At 51.2% G+C, this 20,656-nt stretch overlaps 1 protein-coding gene across 1 annotated transcript in view; it reads right to left on the bottom strand.

Annotated features, from left to right (window-relative positions):
• FANCA (FA complementation group A) overlaps positions 1–20,656 on the bottom strand; it is a gene marked incomplete at both ends in the record, with an annotated part of 52,966 nt that overhangs the window by 5,058 nt on the left and 27,252 nt on the right. The window contains 13 exon segments of the mRNA XM_079723307.1: positions 282–387; positions 855–1,018; positions 2,290–2,374; positions 4,803–4,931; positions 6,286–6,359; positions 7,450–7,626; positions 8,544–8,640; positions 9,936–10,123; positions 10,429–10,525; positions 10,870–10,940; positions 11,276–11,412; positions 13,032–13,145; positions 14,457–14,533. Coding sequence (XP_079579433.1) covers positions 282–387; positions 855–1,018; positions 2,290–2,374; positions 4,803–4,931; positions 6,286–6,359; positions 7,450–7,626; positions 8,544–8,640; positions 9,936–10,123; positions 10,429–10,525; positions 10,870–10,940; positions 11,276–11,412; positions 13,032–13,145; positions 14,457–14,533 — 1,516 coding nt within the window.

The following is a 20,656-nucleotide window of genomic DNA, read 5'->3' as shown; positions in this document are numbered from 1 at the left end:
GGCAGGATGGTCACCCTGGGGAAGGTTCCGTGAAGGAGTCGTGCTCCGGAGGACGGGGCTGCCTGGTCTCTAGCCTCACAGGCTGGTGCCGAGCCAGGTGAAGGGCTCACCCGCGGCTCCGAGTGCCATGTCCTACCCTCAGAGACCCGGTGTGGGCAGGCAGGACACGCACTGAGGCCGTCGGCTCCATGTGGCCACGGATGCACTGCTGAGTTTCCAGAGCCTGCGGTGCCCACGTGGCCCCTCAGCCCCACACCCCAGCTCACTGGCCCTGCGCCTACCAGCTCCGAGTTGACCAAGTGGAAGAAGTCATCGCAGTCGGGGGCGGCCAGCTGCTCCAAGCGGGGGCTGCCGACAAGCACAGAGGGGGGCAGGCCGAGGAGGATGCTGGGAGGAGGGAGGCATGGACGGTGACCCCGAGAGCTACGCTCGGAGCGCAGCCAACCCTCCCAGCCCGCTCGAAACTGGCCCCGGTCTGCGGCCTGTTGCCCTGCTGGGCCGACGGACACTCAATGTGTGTCCCCAAACCAGTTGTGAAGCTACACGATGACCAAGGGCGGGGAGCAGCACGTTAACCAACCAGTTCACAAGACCGGGAAGGACATCACGGCTCAGCCGTGATGCAGTGAGGACCCCGGGCGCACATTCCACACGAGGTCTTTGAACTGAGGGGTTTCTGAAGCCCAGGAGGAGAACTTTCACCCCCAGTTGCTTTCACACCTCTAGACCCTGCTCTCCAGGGGACCCGGGGAAGATGCCGTCCCAGGCGGGGGCGGGGGCGGGGGCCAGAGACGAACGACTAGTGGGAAGAGAACCCAAAGTGAAGACAGACTCTGGGGCACGAGCCGTGTTACCGTTTGCACATGAGCAGCTCCTGCTGTCGCTGCAGGCGGCTGGCCACGTCCCACCCTCGAGCCAGGGCCTGAAGGCGTCTGCAGAAAACTCCAAAGAGGAAGTGGCCCCGGGGAGCAGCATGGCCGAGGGGCGCTGGGCCCTGCTCCAGATCAGCAGCCATCTCCTGGAGGAGAGCACGGCCAGAGGCAGAAATCCTGGGGCCTCTCACTCCCAGCAGGGCCCTGAGGTGGGGCCAGCAGACTGAGTGCAACTAGCCTTTTCACTTGGAAATGACTGAACAACTGCAGGATTTTGCAAAAATGAAGAAAGAACAGTGCAAAGAACGCCCTTCCCCAGACTCTCCATGGCTAACACTTGACCCGTTTATTGTCTGCTCCCCTGTGCAGGTGGGGGTGTGTGCACAGCCTGAGGGTGAATCACACAAGTGAGGCGCACACACAGCCTGCAGGCACACGTGTGTTCTCACCCCCCAGATGCAGAGCCCCCGTCTCATCGTCGCCCCGTCACGTGTGACCCCAACCCCACGTCTCCCGCTGTGTCTGCCCTCACAGGTCACTTTCTTCCACGTTCAGTTATGACGGACGTGGAGGACAAAGGTCAAGATGAGGGCTTGGGGGACTCGGGTCCTTTTCTTGTGCATGTTTTACTCATTTTTAAATGATTCTGGAGCATCTTCCCAGTGCTCCAGACCACATCCTCCATGATTTCTCTTTCATTCCCCACATGTTCTAAAGTTAGGCACTTTTTTAAGAGTGACAGCGGGAACACCGAATCCTATTATACAGAACTGCACGTACTCTTCCAAAGTTACAGACCCCCAGTGCACACAGTGGACGAGGATGCAGGGTGGGGCCTTGCTCTGCACTCTGACCCCAGAGTTCACTCTCAAGAGATCTGGGGAGAGCAGGATGCTGACAGAAATGCACCTTTCATTTCAGCATGAGAAACACAGTTTCTGCACTCTCCTAAAAGTGCTCCTGCCTTGGTGCCAAGTGACCTGGGAAACGGGAGAGTCTCCCAGCCTCCGTTATCTGCAAACTCTTGATCCTCGGCCAAGTGGAGGGTTATTTATATCAATTCTCAGGGCCTGACCTCCCAATGCAGCACCAAGAGTTAAAAAGCAGAAAACAGGAGTAGCAACCATGTTGCTACCAAAGTCAGTATTTTTACTTCCTGTTTTCCAATTGTAAACGTCCTAAAGCCTGGAGATGCTTCCCGTATTACAATTTTCGTCTCCATGTTCCTGTGATGCTCACAGTGAGGTGGGCTCACCGAGCACGTGGCCTCTCTGGTCTAAAGCCATTGTGTACGTGACTCAAGCTTTCATTCTGGTCAGGTTCCTTAGGACTCACTGTGGATGTTCATAATAAATATCTTAATAGCACGTGGCTTAAACGCAGTGGACGCACTTGAGTTTTACATCTTCTAACTCACCTGCAATCTGGAAAAAATATCCCGATTTCCTGTGCAGCCCCCAAGAACCAAATCAGAATTCTCTGCGTGATCATAACTTCTTGAACTGAAATGAAAACACAGTGAAAGCCTCCTAAGTGTCTCCTAACTGTGCTGGGCTGCCTGCTTCTCCTCCTGCCTCCAGAGTGGCCTGTGGTCACAGGGCCAGGAAGTACCCGGAGACTGCAGGACACTCACGGTGTCCCAACAACAGCAAAAAGCCAGCAACCAACTCAAGCAACACATCAAAACAATTACGTGCCACGACCAAGTGGGATTTATCCCAAGAATGCAAGCTTGGCTCAACATGCAAGAAACAATTAATGCAATAAGCATATGAGTAGAATAAAAACCCAAAAACCACACAGATAAAGCATTAAATTAAATGCTATACCTTTTCATGACTAAAAAAAAAAAAAACAAAAAAACAACAAACTAGGAGTAAAAGGGACCTTCCTCAAGCTGGCAAAGGGCATCTATGAAAAACCCACAGTTCACACCGTACTTAATGATGAAAGACTGAAAACTGTCCTCCTAAGATCAGGACCAGGACAAACTGTCTGCTCATACCACTTCAGTCAACATTGCCCTGTAAAGTTCTGGCCAGGACAATTCAGCAAATAAATAAATCAGTACATATAAGGCATCCAGATTGGAAAAGAAAAAGTTAAGCCATCTCTACTGGCAGATTTCAAGACCTTATATATAGAAAATCCTAAAGAATTCACAATAAAAAAACATCAGAGCAGGGGCTTCCCTGGTGGCACAGTGGTTGAGAGTCCGCCTGCTGATGCAGGGGACACGGGTTCGTGCCCCTGTCCAGGAGGATCCCACATGCCGCGGAGCGGCTGGGCCCGTGAGCCATGGCCGCTGAGCCTGTGCGTCCGGAGCCTGTGCTCCGCAACGGGAGAGGCCACAACAGTGAGAGGCCCGCGTACCGCAAAAAAACAAACAAAAAAAAAACCCATCAGAGTAAATAAGTGAAATTAAAGCAATGAGCCTACAGTGCTAAAAAGAATAAAATACTTAACAATAAATTTAATCAGGGTGATTCAAGAGTTGTGTGCTAAAAACTATAAAACATTGTTGAAAATATTAAAGATGACCTAAATAAATGGAAAGCCACCCCATGTTCATGGATAGGAAGATGGCAATGCTACCCAAACTGATCTACAGATACAACGCAGTCATTATCAGAATCTCATCTCATTTTGCAGAAAGTGATAAGTTGATCCTAAAATTCAGGTGGAACTGCAAGGGACCCAAAATAGCCAAAAACAATCCTGAAAAAGGACAAAGTTGGAGGATTCACATTTTCCAATTTTCAAAATTTATTTATTTTTGGCCACGCCACGTGGCTCGTTGGAACTTGTTACCCGACCAGGGATTGAACCCAGGCCCTTAGCAGTGAAAGCGCAGAGTCCTAACCACTGGACCGCCAAGAAATCCCCACATGTTCCAGTTTTAAAACTTACTACAAAGCTATAGTAATCAAAATGGTGTGGTCCTGGCACAAGGATAGACATATAGATAAGTAGAATAGAATCAGGAGTACAGAAGTGAACTCTCTCATGTATGGCTAATGGACTTTCCACAGGAGTACCAAGGCCATTCAACAGGGAAAGGACAGTCTCTTCAACAAAAGGGGACAACCGGATATCCACATACAGAAGAATGGGGCCAGATCCCTACCTCACACCATATAAAAAATTAATGCAGAATGGATCAAAGGCCTAAAAATAAGAGCTAAATCTAATAATAGATGAATAAGGCTTCTTCAAAATTTAAAACTTTTGTGCATCAAAGTACCCCTTCTAGGGAGTGAACCGACGACTCACGGAATGGAAGAAAATATCTGCAACTCATATATCTGGTAAGGACCAAGTATCTAGAATATATAAAGAACTCTTATGACTCGATCAACAAATAACCCAATTTTAAGTAGGCAAAGGATCTGATTAGACATTTGTCCAAAAAAGATAACATAAATGGTCAACCAGCACATGAAAAGATGCTCAACATCATAAGCCATCGGGGAAAAGCAAATCAAAACCATAATGAGATAACACGACGTACCACCTCGACACAGCAACCACGAGGACGATGAGAAAAACAGGCCACGTCAGAAGGCCACACCTGGCAAGCCCACATGGTACCAGGAATGCCTGCCTTTCATGGTCCACGCCAGTGCTTCCTGCACTGTGGGTGACAACACTGGCGCCCACCACTTGCGTGACCTTTTATTCTCGTCACATTTGCTAATAACCCTGATACCAGGAGACAAAGTAGAAAGACCAAGTCACTGCCACTGGCAAATCTATGCACAGAGAGAAAGCTGATTCCGGAAGCTTGCCTTTATCTCGAAAACCCAAACTTGCGATCAGGATATGTTCAGCTGTGCTCTGTATAACACAAACTGGACTGAGAGAAATAAAAACGTTCTTAGAGCTACCAAAATCAAAAGACAGACTCTTCTGGGCACTAACGTTCCTAACCTTTGGCAGAAGTCCATGAGCACATCGACAAGCGTGGCACAGGCGACTTCCAGGTCTCCGTCGCAGCCCCCGGTGGCAGAGGGCGCCGGGAGGAAGTGCTGGTGGATGGCCCACTGGTGGAAGTCCTGCCTGCGATGCAAACGCCAGGGTCTGTGCTGAGGGAGGCACAGGCCAGGGTCCGCTTCAGCCAGGGGTGAGGGAGACTGCAGGTCCACAGCTGCTGAGCTGGGGGTGGAGGGGGTGCCTGCACTGTCCCAGGTCCACCAGCAAAGCATCCAGATATGGACCAGGCTCCATGGTGCTGAAACCGCAGCACAGCCAGCCACCAACACTGCAGTCTGTTCCTGCAGGAATAAGAGGACCCAAGCAGGACCTCCCCGTGTGACCACGAGGGGCAGGGAGCGAGCCGCCGAAGCCTGTTTGGAACTGCAATCAGGAGAGAAGGAAGGAGGCCCTGAACAGGACCGCACACCGTCAACACACAGCGACCTAAGGGTGAGTTAAGAAGGGGTCCTATGGATCCGCAGGCCAGAAAACTGGTTCCTTCTTTCCCTCCTGGCAAGGAAGGAAGCCCGGGCTTGTGAGCGCATGAAGGAAGCGCACAGGAGGCAGGCCGTGCACAAACCTGAAAGGTGGAAGCGCCCACTGAGCTGGGAAAGGAAGCGGGTCGTCCCGCCCCTCGCCCGTCGCTGTCCTTCCTTATTCTACTTGTTCCGTCAGAATCTGACACCACGACACGGCACCCCCGTGTTCAGGGACGTCTCTGACCACTCCAAGTACGGTGGCTTGAGGACAGCCCCCTCTGGCTCCTGTGCCCCCTGACCCACCCCCAAACCCACGGCCCCTCAGCACCTGCTCGAGGCCAGGATAGCACACCTGACGTCTTGGCAGTCTCCGTCACCAGCCCCGGGACTCACATGGGGCTCAGTCTCTGATTTGCTCACCCCTGGTGCCATGCCTCAAAGCCAGCACTCGGCAAGGCGCTGCCCACCCTCCCCTCTGCTTCCCTGGTTGGCCGACACCAGCTGAGACCCTCCAGGGCTTCCCCACTGTGGCCCTCCCCAGGCGCAGCTCCTTGCCCGCCGGCACCAGCTCCCAAAGCCCCGTCTGGTGTCTTCAGTGCCCTCTAAACCGCCTTATTTATCAACCTGCCCGCCCCCAGGCTCACACAGGGTCCAGTTCTGCACAGTTCCTCAGCAGAACGGCTTAGGGGCATTGCGGCAGAAGTGCAAGTGGGAAGCCCTGTATGTGCCTCGTGTGCCCCATCTGTCTTGTTCACACTGCATCCCCAGCTTCTAGAACATTCTAGAAGTGTCTGGCAAACTGTAGGTCAATAAGTGTTTCTCGAATAAAAGAATGAATAAAACTGTACTCACACTTATGTTAAAATGAACATTAAACTGAGGATATGACAAAACTTAGACTTAAGACAGTGTAGAAAACTGTATTAACATTTTAAAGGGTAGATCCTTTAAACACTTACCTTTCTGTATCTGAGAGAGAATCAACTTCAGGCTGAATTTCTAGTTCCAGCTGTAACCAGTCTCTGTAAGTCAACTGAGAGAAAAGGACCAAGTGACCACCACAGCAAGGACAGAGCACAGAAGCCACAGGTTGGGGCTGTGACTCTACCCTCTGATAATAGCTGGAGGTCTCCTGTGTGTCTGTCAGAAATATCGTCCTACGGCATCTCCCAGGGTTAGACTGGGAGGCTGGCACCAAGCCCAGATGAAGAATCAGTCATTTAACTCTGAACGTGAAGCTAACCAAAATCGTTCAAACTGTTCTTTAAACTCAGTCTTCCACACTGCTGCCTGGTCCTGGACAGCCTGCGGCATCTGCACAACAATCACTTCCTAGCTCACCGAGTTGTGCAAATAACCAAAAGATAAACTTGACGTGAGAACATGCTTCCAACAGTCACAGCTCCACATGTCAACACAGACTAACCTCAAAACCTCACAACGCTGACACAGAGAGGGAAGGTGTAGTACATGCTGGGAATTAGGAGCAAAAGAAACATTAACCTAAACGCACCAAACATGAAGTGCAGCCGTGTCGAGACACCATGCTGTGTCTGAATAATTTTTGTGCCAATAAATGACATCAGAACTAAAAAAAAAAAAACCAAAAACCTCACACTGTGTGTAACAACGTGTCCCAGAGACACGCATGCAGCACACGCAGTGTGTGTAAACACCGGAGCTGTGCGGCACCAGCAGGGACGTGTGTGTGGACGGTGATCGAGGCCCGGCTGCTCCTGCCTCACTGCTCCTGGTGTCAGACAGATGGTCAGACCTACTCTTGTATGACTGATTATTAACAATAAAAGAGTTGAAAAAAATATACAATAAAACAACGTAACTTTTTCTCTAAAGACCAAAACAAGCAGGCAAACATCCAAGAAATCAATGAAAAGTTATGAAGAGGTGGCAGAAACAGTCACATGGGCACGTTGTCTGAGCGGCCAAGCTTCCCGTGACTGTGCTTGGAGACGCCCGGCCCCAGCCTGCAGCCTGGCAGGCGTGTTTAAAATATGACGATCCCAGGAGTGATTTCTGTTGGGTCAGGCCCGCCGCCCATGTCCTGTGCCCACAGAGCCCAGAGCTTGGAGGAGCAAAGCAGGGGAAGGGACAGTGGGACCTACACGGAGTCCCTCCTGCTTCAGCAGTTCCCGCAAGGTCCTCTGCTTCCACAGGCAGAGGGCGGCTCGCTGCCAGTCCACGGAGGGCAGGCACAGGGGCCTCCAGGGAGAGCTGGCCGGGTCTTCCCAAGAGGGAGGGTCTCGGGTCTCTGAGAACCATCTGAACACGAGGAACTGGAACTGAAAAAAGACAGTGGCGTGTGTGCTGTGAGACTGAGGAAACACACAGGGGCCTGGCTGCGCTCGGCTGGCAGCGAGGAGCCCCTGGTCTCAGTGGGAATCCAGCCCTGACCACACATCTCTGAGCTGCCACGTCCTGCTGCCACGCACGGCCGTCCCCCGCGACCCGCCGGCCCCGGCATTCTCACTAAGTGTGCTCAGTGGCTACAGGAGATGCTCCCTCGGTGACGCACTGAGCCGCACATCTTTGCCTTAGGAGGTCGGACCCCCGCCCTCATGCTGACAGAGCCACAGGCTGCTTGAGGGGACCTCGGGGAGCTTGGGACACAGGGCGAGGACTTCCTCTTCTGGGCCACTCCTCCAGACCTCCATCCCACACTTTAAAATGTCAGCACCTGGGACTGGGAGCACAGGGGCACCTGGACCCCAGGCTGCTCCTGATGCAGTGGAGCTCCCAGCAGCGCCCAGGAGTCTGACGTGGAGCCTGGAACTATGAACCAGGCTCAAACCTCAAGGGAGACGTTCCCTAAAGCTCTGCAGGTGCAGCAACACTGGTTCCCGCTGTGACGGCACCGCCGCCTTTGACACGGAGGATTCTAACACGCAGTTTCCCAGGCTGTCTTCAGAGGGGCAGGTGCTTCCTTAAATGCTGACACACATTCTATACCATCAACCTTTTAATCTGCCTACTTCACAAATAAGGAGGGACGTCTGTAGTTGTCACCTTCCAGCCCCTCCTCTTAACTCAGATGGAAGGAAAAGGCAGTGTTGGACCCAAGCAGACGGCGGGGTGGCACCAGGAGACAGTGCTACAAACGAGGCCGGTGCTGAGACGGAAGCCACACAGGCTTCAGGCCAGAAACCTGTACAAAACTGGAACTTAGAGGAGAGCAGAAAAAGGAACCCAGAAGACTCACCTTTTTTATAAGGCCTGGAGACAAACAGCTGTACAAGATGTCAGGTGACTGGGAAGAAAACTTACACAAAGAATAAGAAATTGCTGCTGTACAAAATCTGAAAATAGAAAACAGAAATTATAACACAGAAATGGGATCCATGCAAAATAACAGGTGGAAGAAGAGCATGAACTGCACAAAGTGAACTGAGAGCCTCCCAGCCCGACGGCCGGTCGGTGCTCAGCCTCAGGCCCAGCCTGGCTGGCTCCTCCAAGCCCTCGGGAAAGAGCCCCCCAGTCAGGCCGTCTGGCCTGAGCCCTTGCCACGTTGATGAGAGACTCAGAAAACACATGAACACACAGGCTCTGCACGTAAGGGCTTGCTTTCCCAGCGTGTCAAGAGCCACGGTCAGAACAAAGGGAATGAAGTGAGGAGGTGCGAGGTGGGTGTTCCTTGTGTGATTGCATAAGGCTCTCGTTCACCTGCGTGATGGCAAATTATTCACTGTTCCGGCCTAAAAGAACCTCAGAGCCAGAGTGAAGCACGTCCAGTTTCCAACTCAGCCTCTGCCCGCCCATGGTGGGCTGTGACGTGTGGGAGGGAGAGGCTGCCGAGAACAGAGGTGACCATGAGGCCCAGAGTCAGGACTGTGGCGAGGAAGGGGCCTGACTCCCAGTGCGGCTTTGTCAGTGGTGCTGCTGTGGATGGCGCGGACAGCTGGCGGGCACTGGTCCCAGGCCGCACTCCTGTGCTCAGCTCTCCCTGTCTCTCCTAATGCCAGCTCAGTCCGTGAGCCACGACCCTGGTCCCAGCCAACATCTCCCACCGGAGCCTCCGGCTTCCATCCTGACCTCAGCAGCCACAGTAAGCCCTTCTGGCCTGAGTCACACGTGGACTCCCCAGGGCTCTGCCCATGGGATGGCCACTCTCACCCAACCCCCGCCCATCTCTCACACCCGCCGACCCCAGGCTACGGGCTCCCTGTGACTCACTGGGTCCCGGGAGGGGGCCTAGCACGCAGTGTGCAGTGAGTGGATGAGCACGTAACTGGACGATGGGTCTCAAAACCCTCTGGATGGGACAGCTGTGTGTGTAGAAACGTCCCCCAGAGAAAGCTGCTCACCACAGGGAGACCCCGGAACCTAACCTGAGGGGCAGGTCCAACCAGCCGCTGGCACCTGACCCGGAGAAGGGCACCTGCAGCCCATTGTGAGCATCTTGAAAAGCAGGGAGCAGAGTAGGGTGATCTCACTTTTCTAACCGAAGATACCAACACACACATAAATACACCCAAGATAAGGTTCTGGAACGGTACAGACCAACACGGTAAAGAGTGGTCATCTGTAGAGCATGTGTGTCTGTGCTAATTTTGTCTGATAAACGTGTGTTACTTTTGACAAGAGGGACACTCACTTCAGACACAGGGCTGAGGACTCCTGCGTCCTACAGGGCAGGAGGATATCGAAGAACTCGGGGACGGGCAGGCCCCTGGCAGGGGTGGGAGGGCCCACATGCACCTCCGGGAGGGCAGACCTAGACTCGCCGAGGTGGACGGCCAGGGCAGCCAACCCCACCACATGTGAGGCACTCAGGCTCGGGCCCTAAAATAGGAAAGAAGAGTGGTTCAGGGACTTCCCTGGTGGTCTAGTGGCTAAAGACTCCGCGCTCCCAATGCAGGGGGCCAGGGTTCGATCCCTGGTCAGGGAATGAGATCCCACATGCCACAAGTAAGAGCCCACATGCTTCAACTAAGAGCCCGCATGCCGCAACGAAGACCAGGCGCAGCCACATGCATACATACGTACATACGTAGATAAATACAGAAATATTTAAAAAGAAAAGAGGTTCAGCGTTCGGGGGGGCAGGAGGAAGCCCACCTCCTGGCTGGAGGAGGTGGCAGCCCTACCTGGTGACGGAGCAGTTGGCAGAGTCTGCTGAGCAGAGCCGGCAGGAGCCTGCGTCTGCACAGGGTCCTCACGAAGTGGGTGGCCCAGGGGCCCTGCCTGTGGGGACAGCCACAGAGAACAGTGGCAGCGGCCAGGCCTGGCCCTGCACTGCCCGCCTGGAGCCTGGTGGACGAGCAGTCAGGCACCAGAGACTGAAGAAAGAACCAGGCTGTTCCCCAAACAGGAGGGTCTCCTGTTGCAACGCTGACCGTCGCCACATCCCTGCTGGATAAGTCCGCCCCCACCCCACCCAGGCCCTTCCCCAGTGCAGCGCGAAGTCGGGAGCAGGACCAGGGCCCAAGGCTCAGAGCTGGACCAGGATCGACAGCCACTCTCATCACGAGCACCCAGGCCGCCCCAGGACAGCTCCAAACCACCCGGTGAGACCGCCTAGCCTCTACCTGTCTGGTGGGGCGACGCTGGAGGCCGCCATGAGGTTCTGACAGAAAGACGTCAGCAGGAGGTCCACGACCTGAGAGAGGAGAGGTCTCAGGGCCGCAAACCCACATCACAGTGTTTCCACCCTGGACACACAGGGCCACAGTGGAGCTGACGAGACTGGAAACGGGCCCCCATCCGGAGAAGAGGCTGCAACGCCTCGGCACAGGAATCCCCAAACCCTGGGAGGGGCCCCCAGGGGTCATCACGGAGCTTCTCAGCAGAGAGCAGGGTCAGCAAACCTGCCCACAAAGGGCCACGAGCAGCCTCTGCCACAACTTCCTCCCAAACACAGAGTCTGTAAGCAAACGGCAGCACCGGCCCGAAACCCTCGACTCACATGTGGTCTCCCTGGCGCCCCACACTCACCCTCTGCTCCCACGGCTGCAGCTTGGGGGCCTGGACGCTGAGCTGAACCGGGGCCCCCTCGATGTCGCTGTCATCCTCGCCCAGGCCCAGGGCGGAGTGGAGCTGTTCAGAGATCACTGCCATCTGAGCCAACAACGCTGCAAGGCAGGAACCGGTGCCATGAGCAGGGGCGCCACCCACCACCACAGGGGCCACACTCTCAACTGACCCTGGGGCCGCTCTCGTCCCCACCCGGCCAGCAGTGGAATCACTTTTCTGCGGTGCAGGTGGCCAGGCTTCTCCGAGGGGCTGGCATAGCTCTTCACATCACCACGGCCCGTGTCTATACCCTGCACACACTGACGCCCACTGCGGCCGCCCGGCCTGGCCTCGGCGGCTCTGCCAGCACAGGGACTCGCAGGCCTGGCTGGCTGACCATCTTGCGGCAGCGCTGGGGCCCCACACGGGCCTTGACCTCCCCAAGAACCACGTGCTGCAGGAGCAGAGTTTGGAAGGGCCATGTTGGCCACGAGGGGATATCCTGGGCCCTCAGGACGACCACGGTGGAGGCAGAGCTAACAGTGCAGAGCTGGGGCTGCCGACCCTCCACCACAGGTGAAAATCTGTGCGTAACTTCTGACCCCAAGCTTAACTCCTCACAGCCTTCCATGTATTTTGCATGTCACGTGAATCTACGTACATTTTATGCATTCACGACATACCTAATTTTCTCAATATTTCTAGGCAATGTGGTTTATCTGAAATTTTTGCAATTGTCATTTATTTCCAAAAATTTTTCAGTATATTTACTGAAAATAATCTGCATATACTGAGTCGACACAACCCACACTGTTAAAAACTGTGTTGCGGACTTCCATGGTGGCGCAGTGGTTAAGAATCTGCCTGCCAATGCAGGGGACACGGGTTCGAGCCCTGGTCTGGGAAGATCCCACATGCCGTGGAGCAACTAAGCCCCCGTGCGCCACAACTACTGAGCCTGAACACTAGAGCCCGCGAGCCACAACTACTGAAGCCCGCGTGCCTAGAGCCCGTGCTCCGCAACAAGCGAAGTTACCGCAATGAGAAGCCCGCTCACCACAACTAGAGAAAGCCCACGCGCAGCAATGAAGACCCAACGCAGCCAAAAATAAATAAATTAAAAACAACAACTGTGTTGTTCAAGGATCAACTGTATTTCCTCCGTGAGACTCATAGAAATTAAATGAATTCATAATAAATAAAAATCTACTGAAGTTACTAGGTAAAAACATGCCTTATGTATTTTAGTTTCTGCATTTAGCACAGCAAAAATCTAAAAACATTGGAACCTAGCATTTTCTTTTGTGGACCACTGTGGCCACTGAGCGCTCTGAACTGCTCATGCTTGTCCTCCAGACCCCCTCATGGGATACAGTCCTAGAAGCAGAGGCCCAGTGCTGAAGAGCACAGCCACCCAGGCAGTAAAGGAAGGAGAGAAGCCCCACAGCCAGCAACGCAGCTTTCCTCCTCTAGGTCTCCTGTCCCACAGGGATGCCAAGTAGCAGAATATCCATATTCTACCCAGACTTTGGGACAGCCTGAGTGTCAGAAAGGAGGCATGCTCCACACCCACCAGGCTGTGGTCGCGTTCACTACCAGATGCTGAACTGCAGGGAAGATGCACCGACCGCTGCCACTATGGGCAACAGAGCAGCCACAAGCTCTGAGCACGTCAGGGCTGGCCTGGGCACCCACGGACACCCACTGCAGAGGGCCCGCCCCACAGCCCCGTCCTCACCGTCATGCTGGGTGGGATCTGTCACTGAGGCCCTGAGCTCTTGCAGGGCAGTTGTGAGCAGGCCCAGCGGCTCCTCCGCATAGCTGGGCTCCAGCTCCCTTCGCGAGGCTGCATCTGAGAGACAGGAGGTAGTTTTAACAATTAAACGGGTTAGATCAGATAGGAAGCACAGGGAACTGACGCTGTCCCTGGCTTCTCCGTGCAGAGGGCACACGGAGGACGGGGCCCTATGAGGCGGGACGTGCAACGCTCTCCCCTGACGGCGGATGTTAATGTCCTATCGAAGTTAAAACATTCATAAGGAAGTTGCAGAAAAACCATGGTTCTGTACACACTATTGCCACAAGTGCAAACAGCAGGTACGTAATGAATAAAGACCACATGCATGTGGAGGGAGGCTGGGCGGGGAGAGCAGAACTGTGGACAGATGATGGTTCAGTCCCTGTTTCTCAAACTTTTAAGTAACACTGTGATATTGTTTTTTACAACAGGATGTAAAAATCAGTGTATTAGAGGGCGTTGCCAGTCCTCAACACACATTTAACAGGTTTACTAAAAATACCAGCCCCATGAGATACAGCATTAGAAAACATTCTAGAAGCCCCCAGAAGCAGGACCATGGGTTAGGAGAGGAGGGCAAGGCCTCACTCAATAGTGGACACAGCCCTACGGCCCCCGTGGCATCCTGTCTGCAAGATGTTTCGATACTGGTCCAAACAGGTGTGGGTCTCCCTGGCTGTCAGGAACCGAGGAAGATCGTGCAAGGAGGGTCTGGCAGACAGAATTAGAAAACAGAGCTGCAGTTGCTCATGCAGCCTCACTGGCCCTGCAGGCGTCAGAGGGATTGACCAGCAAACAGCTGCACCATTTCAACACCGAGAGACCAGGCCCTGTCCCGATGGCGCCTCGTTTCTGGGGCGATGGGGTGCGGACAGCCCGCCCAGCTGCTCCAAGCAATGATGCACGCTTTCACACACTGGCCCAGGTCTACATCACTGTCCCCTAGAAGCAGAAAGATCCCCAACCGTCCAAACGGCCAAAGAGCCACGGCAGACCCCCTACTAGGACACGGTGCAGAACAAGCACCACGGGCCTCGGGCCTGGCTGGTCACCTGACTTTAAAGCTCGAATTCAGATGGGCAAACAGAAACCACATCACAACCTCAGCGGGGCACACAAAGATGAGAAATGGTCAAGTGGACTTTGTACTGCATGCGTGTTCAGGGAATGACATCATAGGCAGCCCTCCTGGTGTCACAGCTGTCCCAGGGCTGGTGCTGGGCAGTCTCTGAAGCCACAGCTGTGACCAGACCCAGCATGACAGAACCAGACCAGATGGACCAAGGTGCCACCGACACGTCTCGTGATCAGGGAAGTGGAGATGAGATGGGCACGTCTGGGGACCAAGCAACCCACTGACCTTACCTTCTGGCTTCTTCTCTCCGACAGTGGAGCAGGCTTGGCGGTAGGTGGAGTATAAGGAGGGGGGAATTTTATCTGCTCTGGATCAGAAGAAAACATTAAATAGTCAACTAGGACTCAAGTTAATTCTCAAGCTTACAGTCCCAAAGACTATCATAAAACAGAAATATGCAACAGAGTAAATCTAAATAAATTATACAACACCCCACAGCATGACCCTATGTTTAGGAAAAACATTGTCCATATGGACTTAAACGGTCCTGACTACTTCATACGTCCTATATAAACATCTACCAACAGTGGGTGTTGTTCTGTAGTGAGATTATAAATGATTTTCACTTCTCTCATTCAAGTTTTGGTAATTCACAAATTTTAAAGGTGAACTTATATTACTTTTAATGAAAAATGCCAACTAAGGAAAACATCCAATTAATGTCATTAAAAATACAAGTCTTGTGATGAGGACACGGGGCATCTGCAGGGCACGGACACGGCTGGCATGTTCTCAAGGCACAGCAGCAAGTACAAGGACAAGAGCCACAGAGCATCACGCCCCAACAGTGCTGCAAACCGTGACAACGAGATTCAAGTAGAAGAACAGAGACATGGCTGTGGTCCAGAGTGAGAATCCACACCAAGACTGGAGGGAGGCAGGGAACTTGGCTGGAGACTAGGAACTGAGGGCACCACCCACTGCCCTAGGGACTGGAAAGCCTTGTTTAAAAAACAGAAACCAAAAAGGAGAAAAGAAAAAACAGAAACCAATGCAAATAAAACGAAAGAACAGGGACTTCCCTGGTGGCGCACTGGTTGAGTCCGCCTGCCGATGCAGGGGACACGGGTTTGTGCCCTGGTCTGGGAGGATCCCGCGTGCCGCTGAGCGGCTGGGCCCATGAGCCATGGCCGCTGAGCCTGCGTGTCCGGAGCCTGTGGTCCGCAACGGGCGAGGCCACGTCAGTGAGAGGCCCGCGTATCGCAAAAACAAACAAACAAACAAACAAAAACGAAAGAACAAATTCAAGGAAACAGAGAAATTCACAGAAAAGAAACTGTCAGTCATCACTTTTATTAATATTTTCAGAGAGGTAAGACAAAACACTGCAGCTGTGAAACAAGAATGGACTGCTGGGGGCTTCCCTGGTGGCGCAGTGGTTAAGAATCTGCCTGCCAATGCAGTGGACATGGGTTCGAGCCCTGGTCTGGGAAGATCCCACCTGCCGTGGAGCAACTAAGCCCGTACACCACAACTACTGAGCCTGCGCTCTAGAGCCCACGAGTCACAACTACTGAGCCCAACTGCCATAACTACTGCAGCCCGCAGGCCTAGAGCCCATGCTCTGCAACAAGAGAAGCCACCAGTGAGAAGCCCGAACACCACAACGAAGAGTAGCCCCCGCTCACCACTAGAGAAAGCCCATGTGCAACAACAAAGACCCAACACAGCCTAAATAAATAAATTAAATTAAATTAAAATAAAAAAATAGACTGCTGTACAAAGGAATATCTGATGGCAGAAATGAAACACTCAGTAAAAGAACTTGCAGATAAACCTGAAGAAATCTCTCAGAAAGGAGAGGAAAAAACAAAACAAAACATATGCAAAATAGGACAAAAGAGAAAAAAAATCAGAAGACAATACAGGAGATCTAATATCTAAAAAATAGCAGTTCTAAGAAGAAAAAGGACACAAAGAGGAAATCTGCAATGAAATAAACCAAGTTGAAATAATCAGTGTCTGGGATTTGCTTCAAAATAATCCAGAATGGTGGGTGGGTAAGTGAGTTTGAAGGCTATAGATGAAACAAGATTGCCCATTTATTGATAACAAATCTGGGTGATAGATTCTATTCTGCTTTTCTGTCTTAAATTTTTCATTAAAAAAAGGTTTTCAGTATCCAATAAAATTCCTTAGTACTGAAGGGTATGAATTTCCAGAGTAAAAGGCCCACCATGTGCCCAGCCCAGAAATAAAATTAGACCCACAATGAAGTACACTGCTATAAAATTTCAGAACACAGGGAACAAAGAAAAGGCACTACAGGCCTCCAGAAAGAAAAACACAGATTCCCACACAAAGAGTCAGAAACTGTAAGTTTCTAACATCTCAGTAGCAACACTGGAAGCTAGAAGTCAATGGAACGACTCTTAAAAATTTGAGGGTGGGCTTCCCTGGTGGCGCAGTGGTTGAGAGTCCGCCTGCCGATGCAGGGGACCCGGGTTCGTGCCCCGGTCCAGGAGGATCCCACATGCCGCGGAGCGGATGGGCGCGTGAGCCATGGCCGCTGAGCCTGTGCGTCCAGAGCCTGTGCTCCGCAACGGGAGAGACCACGACAGTGAGAGGCCCGTGTACGGAAAAAAAAAAAAAAAAAAAAAAAAAAAAAAAAAATTGAGGGAAGGGGCTTCCCTGGTGGCACAGTGGTTGAGAGTCCACCTGCCGATGCCGGGGACCCATCTTCGTGCCCCGGTCCGGGAGGACCCCACATGCCGCGGAGCGGGTGGGCCCGTGAGCCATGGCCGCTGGGCCTGCGCGTCCGGAGCCTGTGCTCCACAGCGGGAGAGGCCGCAACAGTGAGAGGCCCGCGTACCACAAAAAAATTGAGGGAAAATAATTTCCAACTTAGATTTCTATACCCAAACTACCTATCAAATGTGAGGGCTAAATAAGGTGTCAAAAAATCTACCTCACACCCATCCTTTTGTAAGAAGTTTCAATAGGATGTTTTCCACCAAGACAAAGGAGTAAACCAAGAAAGAGGATGATCTCGAGCACAGAAAGGAGAAGCCAGCACAAGCCAGAGCAAAGGACGTCAGTCCCCAGGTGATGCTGAAGGAAGATACAAGGGTGACAGCAGTCTTAGAGGCATAAAAAGCTAGTGGGTCAGAGTGAAGCAGGTCAGAAAGCTCTAGAAGAGATTTCCCTAAGATATAACTGTTGGGATACTTGATGATTCTGAACAAGAGAACATTTAGACAACTGGCAGAGTTTCCAGTGAATCATGATATGTACAAGGAAAACTAAGACAAAACAAAGATAATTATGAACTCCAGAGAAAACAGAAAGTAATGATTCCTAACGATCAACTCTGAATAGTGTTTAGACAGCCTTAAAAAACAGTTTTTTAAAACTAACACAGGAAGGGCAGCTATGTGTATTGGTAAAGGAAAGAAAACTAAAACAGAAACAGTCAATACCAAAATGATAATGTTATTTGGAGATTTGGGGCAAAATATCAAAAAATCAGTTGAGTTGAAAATGCTTGCTTCCAGAAAGAAAGTGAAGTGGCAGGGATGGGTGGGGGAGTGGCTATTTCTCTCTCTTTTTAAAAAAAATAAATTTATTTATTTTATTTTATCTTATTTTTGGCTGCGTTGGGTCTTTGTTGCTGCGCACGGGCTTTCTCTAGTTGTGGCGAGCGGGGGCTACTCTTTGTTGTGGTGCGCAGGCTTCTCATTGCAGTGGCTTCTCTTGTTGGGAGCACGGGCTCTAAGTGCGCAGGCTCAGTAGTTGTGGCACACGGGCTCAGTAGTTGTGGCTCACGGGCTCTAGAGCGCAGGCTCAGTGGCTGTGGCGCACGGGCTTAGTTGCTCCGCGGCATGTGGGGTCGTCCTGGACCAGGGCTCGAACCCGTGTCTCCTGCACTGGCAGGCAGATTCTTAACCACTGCGCCACCAGGGAAGCCCCTGGCTATTTCTCTTAATAAACTTAATAGAAGTATCTGACTCTTTAATCTAACTTTAAAAAAAAAATTTTATGGGCTTCCCTGGTGGCACAGTGGTTGGGAGTCCGCCTGCCGATGCAGGGTACACCGGTTCGTGCCCCGGTCCGGGAGGATCCCACATGCCGCGGAGCGGCTGGGCCCGTGAGCCATGGCCGCTGGGCCTGTGCGTCCGGAGCCTGTGCTCTGCAGCGGGAGAGGCCGCAACAGTGAGGGGCCCGGGTACCACACAAAAAATAAATAAATAAAATTTTAAATAAATAAATAAATATTAAAAAAATTTTTTTTCAAGTATAGTTGAATTACAGTGTGTGTTAATATCTGCTGTACAGCAAAGTGACCCAGTAATACATATATATATATTCTTTTTCATATTCTTTTCCAATATGGTTTATCACAGGATATTGAATATAGTTCCCTGCGCTATAAGTGGGACCTTGTTGTTTATCTATTCTATATATAATGGTTTGCATCTGCTAATCCCAAACTCCCACTCCATCCCTCCCCCTCCACACCCCTGCACTCCCCAGCAACAAGTCTGTTCTCTATGTCTGTGAGTCTGTCTCTGTTTCATTTGTGTCATATTTTAGATTCCACACATAAGTGATATCATATGGTATTTGTCTTTCTCTGTCTGTCTTACTTCGCTTAGTATGATTATCTCCAGGTCCATCCATGTTGCTGCCAGGACTCTTTAATCTATATCCATATTTAATTCTGACAAAACTCTTTTTTAAAGACTAGAAATAAATATGTCAAAAAATTAGGGACTTCCCTGGTGGTGCAGTGGTTGGGAATCCACCTACCAATGCACAGGACATGTGATCCCACATGCCGTGGATCAACTAAGCCCGTGAGCCACAACTACTGAGCCCATGTACCAAAACTACTGAAGCCCATGTGCCTAGAGCCCATGCTCCGCAACAAGAGAAGCCACTGCAATAAGAAGCCCACGCACTGCAACAAAGAGTAGCCCCCGCTCTCCACAACTACAGATAGCCTGCGTGCAGCAACAAAGATCCAGCGCAGCCAATAAAAAAAAATTAAGAAGCTATACCATGCAAATACCAAAAAAAAAAAAAAAAGCTGGTTTTAACAGCAGACAAAATAGAAATTAAGGTAAAAAGCCTAACAGAGACATTACATAATAACAAAGGGAAAAACATCCAGCAAGAGAAGCCTGTATTTTAACAATTACGAACTTTCTTGCAACAAGACAAATCTGACAGAATTATAAGGAGAAACTGACAAAATCACAACCACCTCCACAATAAACTGATAAACCAAAGACACAGAAAACTATTCAGGATACAGAAAACTTGAGAATAAGCAGAATTTAACAGACAGACCCTACAGTCCAAAACTGAAGGACATGTGTTGTTTTCAAGGATGTGCGGAATGTCTGCAAATTCCAAGCAAATTCTGAAAGAAGTCTTGACAAGTAGAAAAAACTCCATACAAAGTGAATCATATTCTTTGTGAAACATGCAATTAACATTGGAATTCAACAATAAAAACTCATGGGCAAATACCTAAATGTTTAAAATTTTTTAAAATTTATTTAAAACTAACTTACAGGGCTTCCCTGGTGGCGCAGTGGTTGAGAGTCCGCCTGCCGATGCAGGGGACATGGGTTCGTGCCCCGGTCAGGGAAGATCCCACATGCTGCGCAGCGGCTGGGCCCGTGAGCCATGGCCGCTGGGCCTGTGCGTCCGGAGCCTGTGCTCCGCAACGGGAGAGGCCACAACAGTGAGAGGCCCACATAACGCAAAAAAAAAAACAAAAAAAAAAACTAACTTACAAATTATGAGAAAATCATAGCACAATGGTTGAGTATTTAGAACTGACCGACAGTGTAAGAACTACACATTGAAACTTTTGGAAGGCAGCTGAAGTGATATCGGGAGGTAAAATTTATTAAAATATGCCTGTTTTAAAACACAAGAAAAGTTATAAAACAATAAATTAAACCACCACTTTAAGAAGTTATAAAAAGAACAACATAGTAAACCCAAAGAAAACAAAAAGTAAATAATAAAGTTAAAATCTAAAAACAAATAGAAGATGTTTTTAAAAACAGCAGGGAGGGGCTTCCCTGGTGGCGCAGTGGTTGAGAATCCGCCTGCCAATGCAGGGGACACAGTTTCGAGCCCCAGTCTGGGAGGATCCCACATGCCGCGGAGCAACTAAGCCCGTGCGCCACAACTACTAAGCCTGCGCTCTAGAGCTCGCGAGCCACAACTACTGAGCCCGCATGCCACAACTACTGAAGCCCGTGTGCCTAGAGCCCGTGCTCCACAACGAGAAGCCACCGCAATGAGAAGCCTGCGCACCGCAACGAAGAGTAGCCCTGGCTCACCACAACCAGAGAAAAACCCACATGCAGCAACGAAGACCCAACGCAGCCAAAAATAAATAAATTTATTAAAAAAAAAAAAAACAGCAAGGAGGGGGCTTCTCTGGTGGCACAGTGGTTAAGAATCCGCC

This window comes from Hyperoodon ampullatus, assembly GCF_949752795.1.
Source record: "Hyperoodon ampullatus genome assembly, chromosome: 18".
Taxonomy (NCBI): Eukaryota; Metazoa; Chordata; class Mammalia; order Artiodactyla; family Ziphiidae; genus Hyperoodon; species Hyperoodon ampullatus.
The sequence above is the reverse complement of the archived record's forward strand: the minus strand, read 5'-3'. Positions and strand labels throughout refer to the sequence as shown.